Raw genomic sequence first — 18,412 nt, 5'->3', positions numbered from 1 at the left:
TTTGATCCATTCTGACTTAGTTTTTGTGCATGGTGTGAGGTAGGAGTCTTGTTTCATTTTTTTTGCAGATGGAGAACTAGTTCTGCCAGCACCATTTGTTAAAGAGACTCTCTTTTCCCTAATTAACAGATTTTGGGCCTTTGTCAAATATCAGCTGCTCATAGGTGGATAAATTTACATCTGGATTCTCAATTCTGTTCCATTGGTCTATGTTATCTATTGTTGTACCAGTAGCAGGCCGTTTTGACTACCATGGTGGTATAATAGGTTCTAAAATCAGGTAGTGTGAGGCCTCCCACTTTGTTCTTCTTTAGTAATGCTTTACTTATCTGGGGCCTCTTCCCTTTCCATATAAAGTTGGTGATTTGTTTCTCCATCTCATTAAAAAATGCCGTTGGAATTTGGATTGGGATTGCATTGAATCTGTAGATCGCTTTGGGTAGAATTGATATTTTCACAATGTTGAGTCTTCCTACCCATGAGCAAGGTATGTTTTTCCACTTACACAAGTCTCTTTCGGTTTCTTGCAGTAGTGCCTTGTATTTTTCATTGTATGAGTCTTTTACGTCTCTGGTTAGATTTATTCCTAAGTACTTTATCTTCTTGGAGGTATTGTAAATGGCATTGATTTGGTGATTTCCTCTTCGAAGTTGTTTGTTGGTGTAGAGGAATTCAACTGATTTTTGTATGTTTAGCTTGTATCCTGATACTTTGCTGAAATCTATTCGTTCCAGTAGTTTTCTTGTGGGTTCTTTGGGGTTTTCTGTGTATAGGATCATATCATCTGCAGATACAGATACTTTGACTTCTTCTCTACCAATTTGGATGCCCTTTATTTCTTTTTCTAGCCTAATTGCTCTGGCTAGGACCTCCAGCACAATGTTGAATAAGATTGGTGATAAAGGGCATCTTTGTCTGGTTCCTGTTCTCAAGGGAAGTGCTTTCAGACTCTCTCCATTTAGGATGATGTTGGCTGTTGTCTTTGTAGAAATGCCCTGAATTATTTTGAGGAATTTCCCTCCTATTCCTATTTTGTTGAGAGGTTTTATCATGAATGGGTGTTGGACTTTGTCAAATGTCTTTTCTGCATTGATTGAGAAGATCATGTGGTTCTTGTCTATTGTTTCATTAATGTGATGGATTCTGTTGATTTTCTAATGTTGAACCATCCCTGTATACCTGGTATGAATCCTACTTGATCATGGTAAATTATTTTTTTGATATGTTGCTGAATTCTGTTGGCTAGAATTTTTTTGAGGATTCTTGCGTCTATGTTCATGAGGAATATTGGTCTGTAATTTTCTTTATTTTGTGGTGTCTTTACCTGGTTTTGGTATCAGGGTTATGCTGGCTTCATAGATTGAGTTTGGGAATATTCCATCCTTTTGTATGCTCTGAAATACCTTTAGTAGTAGTGGTGTTAAATCTTCTCTGAAAGTTTGGTAGAATTCTCCAGTGAAACCATCTGGGCCAGTGCTTTTTCTGTTGTGAGTTTTTTAATTACCTTTTGAATCTCTTCTTTTGTTTTAGGTTTATTTTGTTTTTCTACCTCTGTTTGTGTTAGTTTAGGTAGGTAGTCAGTTTCTAAAAATTTGTACGTTTCCTCTAGGTTTCAAATTTGTTAAAGTACAATTTTTCATAGTATTGTGTTATGATTCTTTTAATTTCAGTTGGGTCTGTTGTGATATCACCCATCTTATTTCTTATACGGGTTATTTGCTTCCTCTCCTGTTTTTGTCTTGTCAGTTTGGCCATTGGTTTATCGATTTTGTCGATCTTTTCAAAGAACCAACTTTTGGTCTTATTAACGCTTTCAATTCTTTTTCTATTCCCTATTTCATTTATTTCTGCTCTAATTCTTATTATTTCGTTTCTTCTGGTGCCCGAGGGCTTCTTCGCTGCTCTCTTTCTACTTGTTCGAATTGTAGGGTTAATGTTTTGATTTTGACCCTTTTTGAATGTGTGCATTTACTGCTATAAACTGACGTCTGAGCACTGCTTTTGCTGTGTCCCAAAGGTTCTCAGTAGGATGTGTTTTCATTCTCGTTTGATTCTATGAATTTCTTTATTCCATCTTTAATTTCTTCTGTAACCCAGTAGTTTTTGAGCAAGGTGTTGTTCAGTTTCCATATGTTTGATTTTTTTTTTCCTTGCTTTCTCTGTTATTGATTTCTACTGGTCAGAAAAGATGCTTTGTAATATTTCAATGCTTTGGATTCTGTTAAGAGTTCCTTTATGGCCTACTATGTGGTCCCTTCTGGAGAATGTTCCAGGTGCTTTGGAAAAAAAGTATACTTGGCTGCTGTTGGGTGGAGTATTCGGTATATGTCCATGCGATTAAGTTGGTTAATTGTAGCATTTAGCTTTTCCGTGTCTTTGTTGAGCTTCTTTCTGGATGTTCTGCCCTTCACCAAAAGTGGTGTGTTGAAGTCTCGTACTACGGTTGTGGAGCTGTCTATCTCTCTTTTCAGTGCTGTTAGAGTTTGTTTTATGTATTTTGGAGCTCTGTCGTTGGGTGGGTACATATTTATTATCGTTATGTCCTCCTGGCGTACTGACCCTTTAATCATTATATAGTGTCCTTCCTTATCCTTTGTGGTGGATTTTACTTTGAAGTCTGTTTTGTCAGAGATTAATATTGCCACTCCTGGCTCTTTTTGGTTGTTGTTTGCTTGGTATATTTTTTTCCATCCTTTGAGTTTTAGTTTGTGTCTTTAAGGTGTGTCTCTTGTAGGCAGCATATAGATGGATCATGGTATTTTGTTTTTTTTTTTTTTTATCCCTTCTGCCACTCTCTGTCTCTTTATTGGTGCATTTAGTCCATTTAAATTCAGCGTAATTATTGATGGGTATGAGTTTAGTGCTGTTATTTTGGTATATTTTTGTGTGTGTTGTTCATAGTTTCTTTGCTCCAATTAATTTTCTGTGCTGTTTCATTTTTTCTTATGTATTTTGTTTTCATCCTTTTCATTGCTGTTGATTTTGTGTTTGCTGGGTCTTTATATTTTTCTTTTGATGTGTAGGATTGTTAGTTTCCTTTGAGGTTACCATAATATTTACCCTTATTTTTCTAAATTTAAACCATTCTTTTATTTCTTGATATCACCTCGACTTCCTCTCCATATGAAACATCTATGACTACATTTTTTACGTCCCTCTTGTTTGTTTTAACGTTGTCATCTTTTACATATTGACGTCTCTGTTTCCCTATTTTCAGCATTTTAGCTTTGGTTTATTTTTGTGACTTCTCTGTATGGTTTGATATCTAGTTGCTGTGTCCTGTGTTCTAGTTTCGATTTTTATATGATGTTACTGATTTTCTAACCGGAGGACTCCCTTTAGTATTTCCTGTAATTTTGGTTTGACTTTTTTGAAATTTTCTAAACTTCTGTTTATCTGGAAATGCCCTAATTTTGCCATCGTATTTGGGAGACAATTTTCTGGATATATAATTTTTGGCTGGCAATTGTTTTCCTTCAAGGCTTTATATATGGCATCCCATTGCTTTCTTGCCTGCATGGTTTCTGCTGAGTAGTCCGAGCCTAGTCTTATTGACTTTCCTTTGTAGATGACTTTTTGTTTATCCCTAGCCACTCTTAAAATTCTGTTTATCTTAGGTTTTGGCAAGTTTGATTATAGTATGTCTTGGTGAGTTTCATTTGGAATCTACCCTGTCTCGGAATTGGTGAGCATCTTGGATAGATAATCTTCTCATCTTTTGCAATATCAGGGAAGTTTTCTGCCTGCAGATCTTCAACAATTCTTTCTGTATTTTCTGTTATCCCCCTCATTCTGGTACTCCAATCACTTGTAGGTTATTCTTCTTGATAGAGTCCCATATAATTCTTAGAGTTTCTTCATTTTTTAAAATTCATTAATCTGATTTTTCCTCAGATAAGTTGGTGTCAGGTATTTTATCTTCAGTCCCAGTAATTCTGACTTCCATTGCCTCAGTTCTGCTCCTGTGACTTTCTATTGAGTTGTCTAATTCTAAAATTTTATTGTTAATCTTTTGGGTTTCTGTTTACTGTCTCTCTGTGGATTTTTGCAGCCTGTTAAATTTTTTGTTATGTTCTTGTGTGACCTTCTTAAGTTGCTCTGTCTGTGTGTTGCTTGGCTTGTTCTGCGTTTTGCCTGATCTCCTCATATCTTGAGGAGCTCTGTATATTAGTCTTTTGAATTCTACCTCTGATAATTTCAAGAAATTCTCTTCCTCTGGAAGATTTCTTGATTCTTTGTTTTGGGAGCTTGCTGAAGCCATCATGGTCTGCCTCTTGATGTGATTTGATATTGACTGTTGTCCCCGAGTCATCAATAAGTTATTATATTTATTTATTTTATGTTTGCTTAATGTTTCCTAGCTTCTTGTTTTGTTTTGTTATGCCCAAATAGGCTGCTCGTGTGAGCTGTTTTGATTATTTACGTCTTTGAAGCTCTAACACCCTGTCACCACATGGTTAGGTCTGTTACTAGTTAAGTGAGCCTGTTTACTTTTTTTGTGTGGATTCAGCTCAGGTGTCCAGGTAGTCAGTCACCAAGTGTGTGGTACAGGCTCTCACACACAGTCTTAGACGGCCAGGGATGAGTGAAGTAGGCACAGGTATCTGGCTGCAGTAGGGGGTCATGCGCTGAGGAAAGCAGGTGGCTGATGGCTGTCGCCAAGTGTCTGAGTGGAATGTGTGTTCCTGTTCCCTAGAACACTTAGGTGCATGAGTTTTGCATCCGGACTTTGGGCACCCATTGCTGTTGGATGTGAGGACTGGGAAGCACCTCTTATTCTTTTACCCCTGTTGCATGTGACTGGGAGAGTGAGTAGAGCCACCAGTCCTCTGATGTGGGTAGGTAAGGACCCTGGTTAATGGGCAGGGCAGTGTCAAATGTCCTGAGTCTGCCAATCCCACTTAATAGCTGTTGCAGTTGAAAATAGGCTTCGGGTATATACCCTATTGTACTGTGCTAATGAGGGCCAACGTTGTTGAAGTGGACCCACAAATGTTTACGCAGGGGTGATAGACATTCAGTGTCTGTGGACCCCTTATGCCTGTGCCTAGGCAAAGGGGCTGTGCCTGCCCTGAGTTTCTGGCTTAGGGGAGCTGGCAGATTATTTTCTCCTGTTTGTTAATTTGTTCCCTCTCCTAAGCTGGGAGAATGGCTCAGGGCTTGCCATGGGAAGGACAGGTCGCTGAAGTTGGACCAGGACCCAGAGCAGAGTGGGAAGGGGGCAGATAAATGGGACAGAGGTACTTCCTAAAGGGGGAAAGGTTTTTTTTTTTTATCTGTGCGGTAGGTTAGACACTTTTACTTATCTTTCGCCCATTGAGCGCAGGTTTTCCCGGGCTCCAGAGGTTTGAGCAGGCTCTCCGCCATTCATTTTCTCCTGGTGTGGAAAACGCATCCCTAGCGCTACTGCTTGCCTCAGCCTGTTTGTGCCAGCTGATCCATCCTGTAGGTTGCTGGCCAGGTCCAGTCTGGCAAATACTTGCTGCTTCTGAACTGTCTCTTCTTCCCCTGCCACTCAGTCTGACTCCTTGACATTGTCTTTGATGTTCAGGGCCCCTAGATTGTCATATATAATTGATTCACTTGTTTTTTTTGGGTGTTTGTTTTAAGAGGGTTCACGTGAAGCGTCTGACTTCTCTGCCATCTTGGCCTCACCCTAGCTTATTCCTTTTCTTTCCACTAATATATTTTAAAAAAAAATTGAAGTGATCTTAAAGTGGAGTCTTTACTTTGTATCTCCTTGAGACTGTTTCACCACAAACTGTTTCCTGTTTTCAGTCTGCTCATGTGTTAAAAATTTGGTTAGTGCTCTTTTAAGAGAACATTCTAATATATTCTCAGTATAACCGGACAGGTTACTTTTACTTAACTGCCTTAAAGTCTGATCTTGTTTGAATATTTGACTAGCACCTGCCCCATTTTCTTTCTTCCATTTCCTCCATAACATTAAGATTTTGATGGAAATGAAACATTCTTCCTCTTCTGGAAAAGCTTAAGGACCTGTGTAGTGGTGTTTTGTTTTGACTTTCTCTCTTTTTTTTTTTTTTTTTAAATAAACTACCGCTTGACATGTGCCTTGATGAAATGATGCTATTATCATGCATTTACTTTACAGCTTTACTGTCTTATCCACGTGTGTTTTAATAGGACATATTTTATGACTACTCCTGGATAGTTTTGCCCTTGTACTTGATTATTAACTAAAAGTTTATACTTTGTAGATTTAGGCATTTTGGGTTAAGTATGATGAAAGCTGTACAACAAAATAGTACTAAATCACTTCACATTTTTGCCATGATGGTAAATCTAGAGTGCACTCTCTTATTTGCAAATCAGAAAGTGTAGTGTATTGAAAAAAGTTAAGAATACTTGGCTCTGAGTTCCATTTCTACCATTTACTGTTTGAATGACCTGAATGAAGTTTTCTTAACTGCTTACAGCCTCACTGTCTCCATTAAGAAAAAGAGGATGAAGTATATGGATGATTTTTATATGTTATTGTATCGTTAATATGTATCTTTCAATGTGGTTATGAGAGGTAAAAGTTGATTTTTGAGGAAGTGCTTTGTAAATCTGTAGTAGAGTTGTTTCCTATCATGTAGAAAAAAAGTTTTTTTAAAGTGATTTTCTTTTAATCTTAAAAAGTTGACCATAGTTTGCTCTCTCTCTCTCTCCAACTTGTTGTTCTGCTTACTCTTCAGGCATTTCTTACCTGTGCTCAACCTACAGAGAGATTAAGCATTAGATGCCTTTCTTTTCTTCTACCATACTATACTTACTCCCTCCCTAAGTTCTGCCTCTGCCGATAAGAGATTCAGGACTAAAGAGGATGTTGGAGTAAAGGAGTCAGGGAATGTGCCGTTGGCTGTTAAGGGAATCTGATATTTATTTTACACTGTAACCTTATTTATACAGAAATAGGCTTAGTGATCAGTTTCTTTATCCCTCTGAGCGTGACTGTGTATAAACATTGATTTTTTTTTCCATTTTCCAGTTACAACAGTTGGAGCTCGCACAGATACAACATAGAGATGCCAATCTTACAGCTCTTGCAGCTATTGGACCAAGGAAGAAGAGACCATTAGAATCTGGACATGAGGTATTGAAATAATGTTTGTTATTTTATTTTTCTTGTCAAGAAAGCAAGCCAAATATGAAGCAAAGACATAGAAGTAGTTTAGCCTACCTTGCACAGTATTGCTGCCAAACTCTTCTTCATAAAACTGTTCTTTACCTGTTTTATGAAATTTTAATTTTTGCCTGGTTTTTAAGAAGTATGCAGTCATGCGTCACTTAACGTCCATGATACATTCTGTGAAATAGAACATTATGTAATTTGAACATTGTTCAAACACTACGTTACATATAGGCAGTCCTCGGATGATGAATGAGTTCCATTCCTAAGTCTCTTTAAGTCGAATTTGTACGTTAAGTCAGAACAGTTAGGTACAGTTCATATCTAACGTCAGTCAAATGTTTGTCTTAGTATATTGTGTTTAGTGTACCTGTTTATGCATAAAAAACATTAAAGAAACACTTCCCAATACATTAAACATTTTTAACATAATAATACAGTTATAACAGTTCTGATGTTTTTGATGCACGTTGCAAAGTAGTGCCCATTTGTTATTACGAACCATTGTATGTACCTCGAATTTTTAATGTAAGATGTTGCCCGGATGTTATGTGGCGCATGACTGTATTACCTTGAACTTAATTCTGCTTACTACTTGTTTCAAACTTCTTCCTATCCTGCATCTCCGGTTATACTGTTTTCTCATTATTTCTGTTTTTGAAATTTCTGTGCATTCTTTCTAGTGATCTTTTCAAATCCTACTTATCTGCTGTCTTATTTTGTCCATGAACCCTGACTGTTTATTCCCATACTGACTTCTTTTCTGAGCACATAATGTGTTTGCATGGCATTAAGTGATCTTTGATTGTTCCTTGTATAGATATTTTTCCTTCTGTTAGATTATAAACTTCTTGAGCAGGAACTATGATCTTATTCCTTTGTGTTCCTCACAGAACTGAGCACATGAGTATTGTTAATTGCTTGATTAACACCAAGGAAGAATCTTTCTTACATCTTCAGATCAATTGTTTGTTATAATGTTGTATTTTAAGATCTATCAACAGAGCTTAGATAGAGGTATGGTAAGAGCTTTGGAATGGGGACAGTAATGAATGCACGAAGTCTCATCTCCTCTGCTTTATAAAATATAAATGTACTTTGAGGCAAGCTCCTCACCACTGTTGATGTTTCCTTTATTTAGGAAATGATAATCAACTCAATAGATGAAGGATTTAAGAATTTGAGTTTTCAGTATAAATGAAATGACTGTAATATGTTCACATGCTTAAAAAAAAATCAAACTTTACAGTTTACAGATGTATTAAAAAATATTTCCTCCTTCCAGATTTCCAGTCCCCTGTGCCTTGCCAACCAGATGTAACCACTGTTAGGTTTTTGAGTATCCTTCCAGAAAATTGTTTTGAATATGGGCACATATCTGGTGTGCATTCACAAATCCACGTTTGTTTTTACTTAAATGGAGTCAATCTGTACCTACTGTTCTGTCCTTGATATTTCTCCCTCTCTATAATCTACTTGATGTACATTTATCTCATTCTTTTTAAAGATATCTGACATTACAGTGTTTAGATAATGCATAATTTATTCAGACAGTCCTCTAATGGACATTTAGGTTGTTTCCAGGTTTTTACTTTTATTAAGACTCAGAGAACATTGTTGTTCTTACATTGTTTTGTGTTTGTATAATCTAACTGTATGCTAAATTCCTAGAAATGGAATTCCTGGGTTAAAAGGTATGCATATTAGTAAAACCTTTCTGAGAAAATTCAAACATATACAAAAGTAAAGAAAATCATATAACGAACCCCCATATGCCTACCACCCAGTTGGAACCACTATTAATTTATATCTAATCTCGTTTCATTTATATCCCTACCAGCTTTCCCAGGAAAGTCCCCCTTCCCACGCCCACAGCATTTTAATGTCAGTCCCAGACTCAGTATTGTTTTATCCATAAATATTATTTGTTACTTTTTTATTTTTGATAAATATTTAAACATCACCCTCTGAATATGTTGTATGAGTTTTTTTACATCCACCCGTAGTACATAAGAGTGCCTGTTTCCCCACACACTCATTAACACTAGGTATTATCTTTACCATCTTACAGTTGAAAAATGGCAGTTTTTTTAATAGAGTGATTAAGTTATGAGTAAAGTTGAATAATTTTTCATGTGTATATTGGCATTTTCAATTTTCCTTTTTCCTGCTGAGTTGAAAACTTTCCCCTCTTCTTTTCTGTCTGTTTGGGCTTTATTCATCTAAAAGTTTTGGGACCCTGGTGGCACAGTGGTTAAGAGCTTGCCTGCTAACCAAAAGGTCCACAGTTCAAATCCACGAGCCTGTCCTTGGAAACCCTATAGGGTAGTTCTGCTCTGTCCTGTAGGGTCACTATGAGTCAGAATCAACTCGACAGCAATAGGTAAAAATAAAAGTCAGTCTTCCTTTTTGCCTTCTGGACTTAAGTGCTATTTAGAAGGCCCTTTTTTAATTAAACATTTGTGTTAATATTTTTATCATTTTACCCTTAAAGTATAAATGTTTGATTCATCCAGAATTTCTTTTGAATAGAGTTGAGATATGAATTTAGCTTTATTCCCTCAGTCCTCTGTCCTTCATTCTCCTCCTCTCTTTCTAGAAAATTGTCCAAATACCACTTTCTCAGTAATTCTTTCCCCAGTGATTTGAAATAACATCTTTATCACACACAATTCTATATCGAATACAAATTCCCATATGTACTGGAGTCTGTTTCTGTACACTTTGGACCAGCATTGTCTAACAGATGATGAAAGTGTTCTGTATCTGCCCCGTCCTCAGTAGCCACAAATGGCTGTTAAGCTATTGAAACGTGACCAGTGTGACTGAGGAAATGAAGTTTTAATTTTTAAAAATTAAATTTAAATAACTCAGTGTTGCTGGATGGTAGTCATTCTATTGGACAGTACAGCAGGACTATACTACTGATGTATGTCTAATTATGTATCAGTTCAAATCCTTAATTATTATTAAAAAATCCTAACACGTTGCTATTGAGTCGATTCCTACTCATAGCGACCCTTTATCTGAAAACGTAAAACTAGACCAGTAAAGAGATTTGTTGTTGTTGTTGTTTTTTCAGTTGTGCTTTAAGTGAAAGTTTACAGTTCAAGTTAGTTTCTCATACAAAAATTTATACACACATTGTTATGTCACCCTAGTTGCTCTCCCTATATTGTGACAGCACACTCCTCTTCTCCACCCTTGATTTCCCATGTCCATTCAACCAGCTACTGTCCCTTTTTGCCTTCTAATCTCGCCTCTGGGCAGAAGCAGCCCATTTAGTTTCATGTATCTACTTGAGCTAAGAAATACTCTCTTCACAAGTATCATTTAATGTCTTATAGTCCAGTCTACTCTATGTCTGAAGCGTTGGCTTTGGGAATGGTTTCAGTTCTAGATTAACAAGAGAGTCTGGGGGTCATGTCTTCCTGGGTCCCTCTAGTCCCAGTCAGACCATTAAGTCTGGTCTTTTTACTGGAATTTGAGCTCTGCATTCTACTTTTCTCCTGTTCCATCAGGGACTCTCTGTTGTATTCCATGTCAGGGCAGTCATTGGTGGTAGCCAGGCACCATCTAGTTCTTCTGGTCTCAGGATGATGAAGTCTGTGGTTTATGTGGCCCTTTTTGTCTCTTGGGCTAATACTTTCCTTGTGTTTTTGGTGTGCTTCGTTTTCCTTTGCTCCAGGTGGGTTGGGACAAATTGATGCATCTCAGATGGCCGCTCGCTAGCTGTTAAGACCCTAGATGCCGCTCACCAAAGTGGGATGCAGAACCTTTTCTTAATAAACTTTGTTATGCCAGTTGACCTAAATGTCCCCTGAAAGTATGGTCCCCAGACCCCCACCCCTGCTACTCTGTCCCTGGAAGTGTTTGGTTATATTCAGGAAACTTCTTAGTTACTGGTTTAGTCCAGTTGTGCTGACTTCCCCTGTAGTGTGTGTTGTCCTTCCCTTCACCTAAGATAATTCTTATCTACTATCTAGTTAGTGAATACCTCTCTCCCTCCCTCCCCACCCTTGTGACCATCAAAGAATGTTTTCTTCTGTGTTTAAACCTTTTCTTGACTTCTTATAATAGTGGTCTCGTACATTATTTGTCCTTTTGCAACTGACTCATTTCACTCAGCATAATGCCTTCCAGATTCATCCATGTTATGTTTGGCGGATTCATCATTGTTCTTTATCGTTCTGTAGTATTCCATTGTATGAATATACCATAATTTGTTTATCTGTTCATCCATTGATGGGCACCTAGGTTATTTCCGTCTTTTTGCTAACCTGAACAGTGCTGCAGTGAACTTGGATGTGAATATATGTATTCGTGTGACAGATCTTATTTCTCTAGGATATATTCCAAAGAGTGGAATTGCTGGATCGTATGGTACTTCTATTTTTAGCTTTTTAAAGAAGCGCCAAAGTGATTCCGAAAATGATTTTTAGGAGCTCCTATTTATTAAGTCTCTCTTCTGGTGCTTGTGCATTGTTACTTACGGTTCGTACTGTGTTTATGCCATGTATTAGGGCTCATAGCGTTGTCCCTATTTTTTCTTCCATAATCTTTATTGTTTTTGATTTTATATTTAAGTCTTTGATCCATTTTGACTTAGTTTTTGTGCATAGTGTGAGGTATGGGTCTTGTTTCAGTTTTCTGCAGATGGATATCCAGTTATGCCAGCACCATTTGTTAAAGAGACTGTCTTTTTCCCAATTAACGGACTTTGGGCCTTTGTCAAATATCAGCTGCTCATAGATGGATGAATTTATGTCTGGATTCTCAATTCTGTTCCATTGGTCTATGTTATCTGTTGTTGTACCAGTAGCAGGCTGTTTTGACTACCGTGGTGGTATAATAGGTTCTAAAATCAGGTAGTGTGAGGCCTCCCACTTTGTTCTTTTTCTTGAGTAATGCTTTACTTATTTGGTGCCTCTTCCCTTTACGTATGAAGTTGATTTGTTTCGCCATCTCATTAAAAAATGCCGTTGGAATTTGGGTCAGGATTGCATTGTATCTGTAGATCGCTTTGGGTGGGATTGACATTTTCACAATGTTGAGTCTTCCTGTTCATGAGCAAGGTATGTTTTTCCACTTATGCAGGTCTCTTTTGGTTTCTTGCAGTAGTGTCTTATAGTTTTCATTGTATAAGTCTTTTACGTCTCTGGTTAGATTTATTCCTAAGTATTTTATCTTCTTGGGGGCTATTGTAAATGGTATTGATTTGGTGATATCCTCTTCGAGGTTCTCTCTATTGGTGTAGAGGAATCCAACTGATTGTTGTATGTTTATCTTGTATCCTGATACTTTGCTGAAGTCTTCTGTTAGTTCCAATAGTTTTCTTGTGGATTCTTTGGGTTTTTCTGTGTATAAGATGATATCATCTGCAAATAGAGATACTTTGACTTCTTCCTTACCAATTTGAATGCCCTTTATTTCCTCTTCTAGCTTAAATGCTCTGGCTGGACCTGCAGCACAATGTTGAATTAAGAGTGGTGATAAAGGGCATCCTTGTCTGGTTCCTGTTCTCAAGGGAAATGCTTTCAGACTCTCTACATTTAGGATGATGTTGGCTGTTGACTTTGTATAAATGCCCTTAATTATGTTGAGTAATTTCCCTTCTATTCTTACTTTGCTGAGAGTTTTTATCATGAATAGGTGTCGGACTTTGTCAGATGCCTTTTCTGCATCAGTTGATAAGATCATGTGGTTCTTGTCTTTTGTTTTATCAATGTGATGGATTCCACTGATTGTTTTTCTAATGTTGAACCATCCGTGCATACCTGTTATGAATCTCACTTGGTCATGGTGAATTATTTTTTTGATATGGTATTGAATTCTGTTGGCTAAAATTTTGTTGAGGATTTTCATGTCTGTGTTCATGAGGGATATTGGTCTGTAATTTTCTTTTTTTGTGGTTTGTTTATCTGGTTTTGGTATCAGGGTTATGCTGGCTTTATAGAATGAATTTGGGAGTATTCCATCCTTTTCTGTGCTGTAAAATACCTTTAGCAGTAGTGGTGTTAACTCTTCTCTGAAAGTTTGGTAGAATTCTCCAGCAAAACTGTCAGGGCTTGGGCTTGTTTTAGTTGGGAGTTTTTTAATTACCTTTTCAATCTCTTCTCTTGTTATAGGTTTATTTAGTTTTTCTACTCTGTTAGTGTTAGTTTAGGTAGGTAGTGTGTTTCTAGAAATTTTTCCGTTTCCTCTAGGTTTTCAAATTTTTAGAGTATAATTTTTCATAGTATTGTGTTATGATTCTTTTAATTTCAGTTGGGTCTGTTGTGATATTGCTCATCTCATTTCTTATTCAGGTTATTTGCTTCCTCTCCTGTTTTTTCTTTTGTCAGTTTGGCCAGTGGTTTATCAATTTTGTTGATCTTTTCTAAGAACCAACTTTTGGTATTGTTAGTCTTTCAACTGTTTTTCTATTTTATTTAATTCTGCTCTAATTTTTATTATTTTCTTTCTTATAGGGCCCAAAGGCTTCTTTTGCTGCGCTCTTTCTACTTGTTCGAGTTGTAGGGTTAATGTTTTGATTTTGGCCTTTTCTTCTTTTTGGATGTGTGCATTTATTGCTATAAACTGACCTCTGAGCACCGCTTTTGCTGTGTCCCAAAGGTTCTGGTAGGATATGTTTTCATTCTCATCTGATTCTGTGAATTTCTTTATTCTGTCCTTAATTTCTTCTATAACCCAGTAGTTTTGGAGCAAGGTGTTGTTCAGTTTCCATGTGTTTGATTTTGTTTACTTGCTTTTTCTGTTGATTTCTACTTGAATAGCTTTATGGTCAGAAAAGATGCTTTGTAATATTTTGATGCTCTGGATTCTTTTAAGGCTTTCTTTATGGCTGAATATGTAGTCTCTTATGGAGAATGTTCCATGTGTGTTGGAAAAGAAAGTATACTTGGCTGCTATTGCGTGAAGTGTTCTGTCTACATCTATGAGATCAGGTTGGTTGATTGTGGCGTTTAGATCTTCCGTGTCTTTTTTGAGCTTCTTTCTGGATGTTATGTCTTTCACCAAAAGTGGTGTGTTGAAGTCTCCTACTATTATTGTGGAGCTGTCTATATCTCTTTTCATTGCTGTTAGAGTTTGTTTTATGTATTTTGGAGCCCTGTCATTGGGTGTGTAAATATTTATTATGGTTATGTCCTCCTGGTGTATTGACCCTTTAATCTTTCCGTCCTTCCTTATCCTTTATGGTGGATTTTACTTTGAAGTCTATTTTGTCAGAGATTAATATTGCTACTGCTGCTCTTTTTTGATTGTTGTTTGCTTGATATATTTTTTTCCATCCTTTCAGTTTTAGTTTGTTTGTCTTTAAGTCTGAGGTATGTCTCTTGTAGGCAGCATATAGACGGATCATGTTTTTTTTTTTATCCCTTCTGCCACTCTCTGTCTCTTTATTGGTGCATTTAGTCCATTGACATTCAGCATAATCATTGATAGGTATGTATGAGTTTAGTGCCGTCATTTTGAAATCTTTTTTTGTGTGTAGTTGACAGTGTCTTTGTTCCACTTAATTTTCTGTGCTGACTCATTTATCTTTATGTATTTTCTTTTCATCCTTTCCATTGTTGTTGATTTTGTATTTGCTGAGTCTTTATGTGTTTCTTGTGTTTTATTTTGATGTGTGGGATTGTTAGTTTCCTTTGAGGTTACCTTAATACTTACCCTTATTTTTCTAAAGTTAAACCAGGCTTTTATTTCTTGATATCATCTTGACTTCCTCTCCATATGAAAGATCTATGACTACATTTTTTTTAATCCCTCTTTTTTGTTTTAATATTGCCGTCTTTTACATATTTACATTTCTGTTCTCTGTTTTCAGCATTTTGGCTTTGATTTATAATTTTTGGTTTGGCTTTTGCAGATTCCCTAAACTTCTGCTTATCTGGAAAAGCCCTAATTTCACCATCATATTTGAGAGACAGTTTTGCTGGATATATGATTTTTGCTGGCAATTTTTTTCCTTCAAGGCTTTGTACATGTCATCCCATTGCCTTCTTGCCTGCATGGTTTCTGCTGAGTAGTCCAAACTGAGTCTTAGTGACTCTCCTTAGTTGACTTTTTGTTTATCCCTAGCCACTCTTATAATTCTCTGTTTATCTTAGGTTTTGGCAAGTTTGATTATAGTATGTCTTGGTAACTTTCTTTTGGGAGCTACCTTGTGTGGGGTTCTGTGTGCATCTTCGATAGATAATCTTATCATTCACGATATCAGGGAAGTTTTCTGCCAACAAATCTTCAACAGTTGTCTGTATTTTCTGTTATCTCCCCTGTTCTGGTGCTCCAGTCACTCATAGGTTATTCCTCTTGATAGAGTTCCACATAATTCTTTGGGTTTCTTCATTTTTTTAAATTCTTTTATCTGATTTTTCCTCAAATAAGTTGGTGTCAAGTGCTTTATATTCAGTCTCTGTAATTCTGACTTCCATTGCCTCAATTTCGCTCCTATGACTCTCTACTGAGTTGTCTAATTCTAAAATTTTATTTTTAATTGTCTGTGTTGCTGTTTGCTGTCTCTCTATGGATTCTTGCATCCTATTAAATTTGTCATTATGCTGTTCTATAATGCTATTCTGTAATCTTCTTAAGTTCCTCTGTTGCTTTGTGTGTTCCTTGGCTTGTTCTGTGTTTTGCCTGATCTCCTTCCTGATCTCTTGTGGAGTCCTGTATAGTAATCTTTTGTATTCTACGTCTGTTAATTCCAAGAATTTATCTTCCTCCGGAAGATTTCTTGATGCTTTATTTGAGAGCTGCTGAAGCCATCATGGTCTGCCTTTTTATGTGATTTGATATTGACTGTTGTCTCCAAGCCATCAATAAGTTATCATATTTATTTATTGTATATCTGCTTACTGTGTCCTAGTTTCTTGTTTTCTTTTGATATGCCCAAATAGGCTGCTCCTATGAGCTGGTTTTATTATTGGCACCTTTGAAGTTGTCAGGTCTTGTCACCTCATGGTTAGATCTGTTACTAGGATGTGAGCCTAGCAGTCCATTTACTTTTCTTGTATTGATTCAGCTCAGGTGTCTACGTAGTTGGTCACCAAGTGTGTGGTGCAGGCTCTCACCCACAGTCCTAGACGGGCAGGGATGATTGGAGTAGGCACAGGTATCTGGCTGCAGTAGTGGGTCATGCACTGAGCAAGGCAGAGGGCTGACGGCTGCCCTTGAGTGTCAGGGAGGAAAGCGTGTCACTCCTCCCTAGAGTGCATAGGTGAGTGGGTTTGCAGCCGGACTATAGGCACTCAGTGATGTTGACTGTAAGGACTGGGAGGCACCACTGATTCTTGCACCCCTGTCGCAGGTGGCTAGGTGATGTGGGTGGAGCCATCAGTCCTTATGCCCCTGATGTGGGTATGTGAGTACCCTGCTTATTGGGCAGAGCAGTGTCAAATATATCACGAACCTGCCACTCCACCATATAGCTGGTAACAGTTGAAGTTAGGCTTCAGGTATATAGCCTGTTGTATTGTGCTAATGACGGCTTCAGAGCTGTCTCTCCTGCCCCCTGCTTCTCAGTCCGATTCCTCAGCTTTGCCTTTGATGTTCAGGGCTCCTAGATTGTCATGTATGACTGATTCACTTGTTTTTTCTGGTCTTTGTAGTAAGAGGGACTACAGGAAGCGTCTGACTACTACACCATCTTGGCCCCGCCTGTTTGTTTATTTATTTATTTTTCCGACATCTCTAGCATGGGCCAGCCCTCTGTTCTTTATTTTTGGTCCATTTCTGTATTAGTGTATGTAAATATTGTATGAAAACCAGGGTCATGCTTTTTCATCATTAAGCATATTTCTGTAAGTATGCCTAGTTTGCATACTTTTTTCTTTTTGTTGCAAGAATATTTATTTGTAATGGTTTTTCATTTCCATAATTATTATTTATAATATCATAATGCCTTCAAGAAAGAACTATAGGCATGTCTAAGTTCTTGAACTACTTTTCTGTTATGGTAGCATAGTACAGCAATTTCTGTTCAGTGTTTACTGTTTGAGGAAGCATTGTAACACACAGGATAAATAATGTGCTCTAGACTGAGACAAATCTGGGTTTGGTTCTTTACTCTGTTCAGCTTTGTAACCTTGGACAAGTTCTTTAAACTCCATACCTCAATTTTCTTCATCTGTAAAATGGATATAATACCCGCCTTATAGTGTTTTAAGGATTGTATTAGATAAATTACTTAATTTCCAGCTTTGAGTAAGTGCTTAATAAATTGTCATTGTTGTCATCATAGTAATAGTCATTGCCATATTTTAGCTTTTAGTCATATTTTATAAGTAGTATATTAATAACAAACAAACAAACGAAAACTGTTTCTGTTGAGTCGATTCCAACTCATAGCGACCATATAGAGCAGAGTAGAACTGCCCCATAAAATTTCCAGGGTGCGGCTAGTGGATTCTAATTGCTGTCCTTTTGATTAGCAGCCTATCCCTTAACTACTGCGCCACCAGGGCTCCAAGCACTATAATTACTTTTAAACATAGTGAACTGAAATGGTAACTATTAAACACTTTAGAGCTTCTCTTCTCTGTCTTGTTAGAGTTTGTCACAAATTTTAGAGATGTTGAACATTTGTTTATTTATATAATCAGATTTTTTAATGTCTGTCGTTGATTTGATATTTGAATTTGAGAAGGTTCTTGGGTTAGGAAAACAGCTGTGCTGTTTGAGTTCAAAGCACCGATAAAACTCAGTTTATATGATTGACATTAAAATGTACACTTAATTTATCTTTTAATTTCAAAACAGATGTTGTCTAACTTGGATATAAATACATTGAATTGTCAATTTATGCTTGCTGTTTCTTTAGTTTTGAGAACTTGAGGCATGTGATGTATTTCCCCCTGTATTTTCTAGATTTTAAGCCTAAATGTCAGACTTTTACTGAATTAATCAACAGTTAATGTTATAAATAATGTCAGTCTGAATTGAAACTATCCATTTCTTTAATGAACTGGTAACACTGTTAGCATAATCTGTATTTTGAAATTAGCTGAAGACTACTTTCTTTTTTGTTGATTTTTATTAATGGCATTTTAATTTTATTTTTATTTAATTTTTTTTTTTTTATTGTACTTCAGGTGAAGGCTTACAGAACAAATAGTTTCTCATGAAACAGTAGTATAGATGTTGTTTTATGACATTGGTTAACAACCCCACAACATATCAACCCTCTAACTTCTCAACCTTTTTTTTTTTTGGTAAAAATACACATAGCCAAAGATACAGCATTTCAAAAATTTCTACATGCACAGTTCAGTGACA

The 18,412-nt window shown here is 36.8% G+C and overlaps 1 protein-coding gene across 1 annotated transcript in view; it reads left to right on the top strand.

The window, feature by feature from the left end:
• Positions 1 to 18,412, top strand: part of TAF4B (TATA-box binding protein associated factor 4b) — a 170,959-nt gene that overhangs the window by 116,498 nt on the left and 36,049 nt on the right. Inside the window, exon 14 of the mRNA XM_023741858.1 lies at positions 6,995 to 7,099. Coding sequence (XP_023597626.1) covers positions 6,995 to 7,099 — 105 coding nt within the window. The remainder of the gene's footprint in view (positions 1 to 6,994; positions 7,100 to 18,412) is intronic.

This window comes from Trichechus manatus, unplaced genomic scaffold (genome assembly GCF_000243295.1).
Source record: "Trichechus manatus latirostris isolate Lorelei unplaced genomic scaffold, TriManLat1.0 scaffold00193, whole genome shotgun sequence".
Lineage (NCBI taxonomy): Eukaryota > Metazoa > Chordata > Mammalia > Sirenia > Trichechidae > Trichechus > Trichechus manatus.
This window is presented reverse-complemented; position numbering and strand designations above follow the sequence as displayed.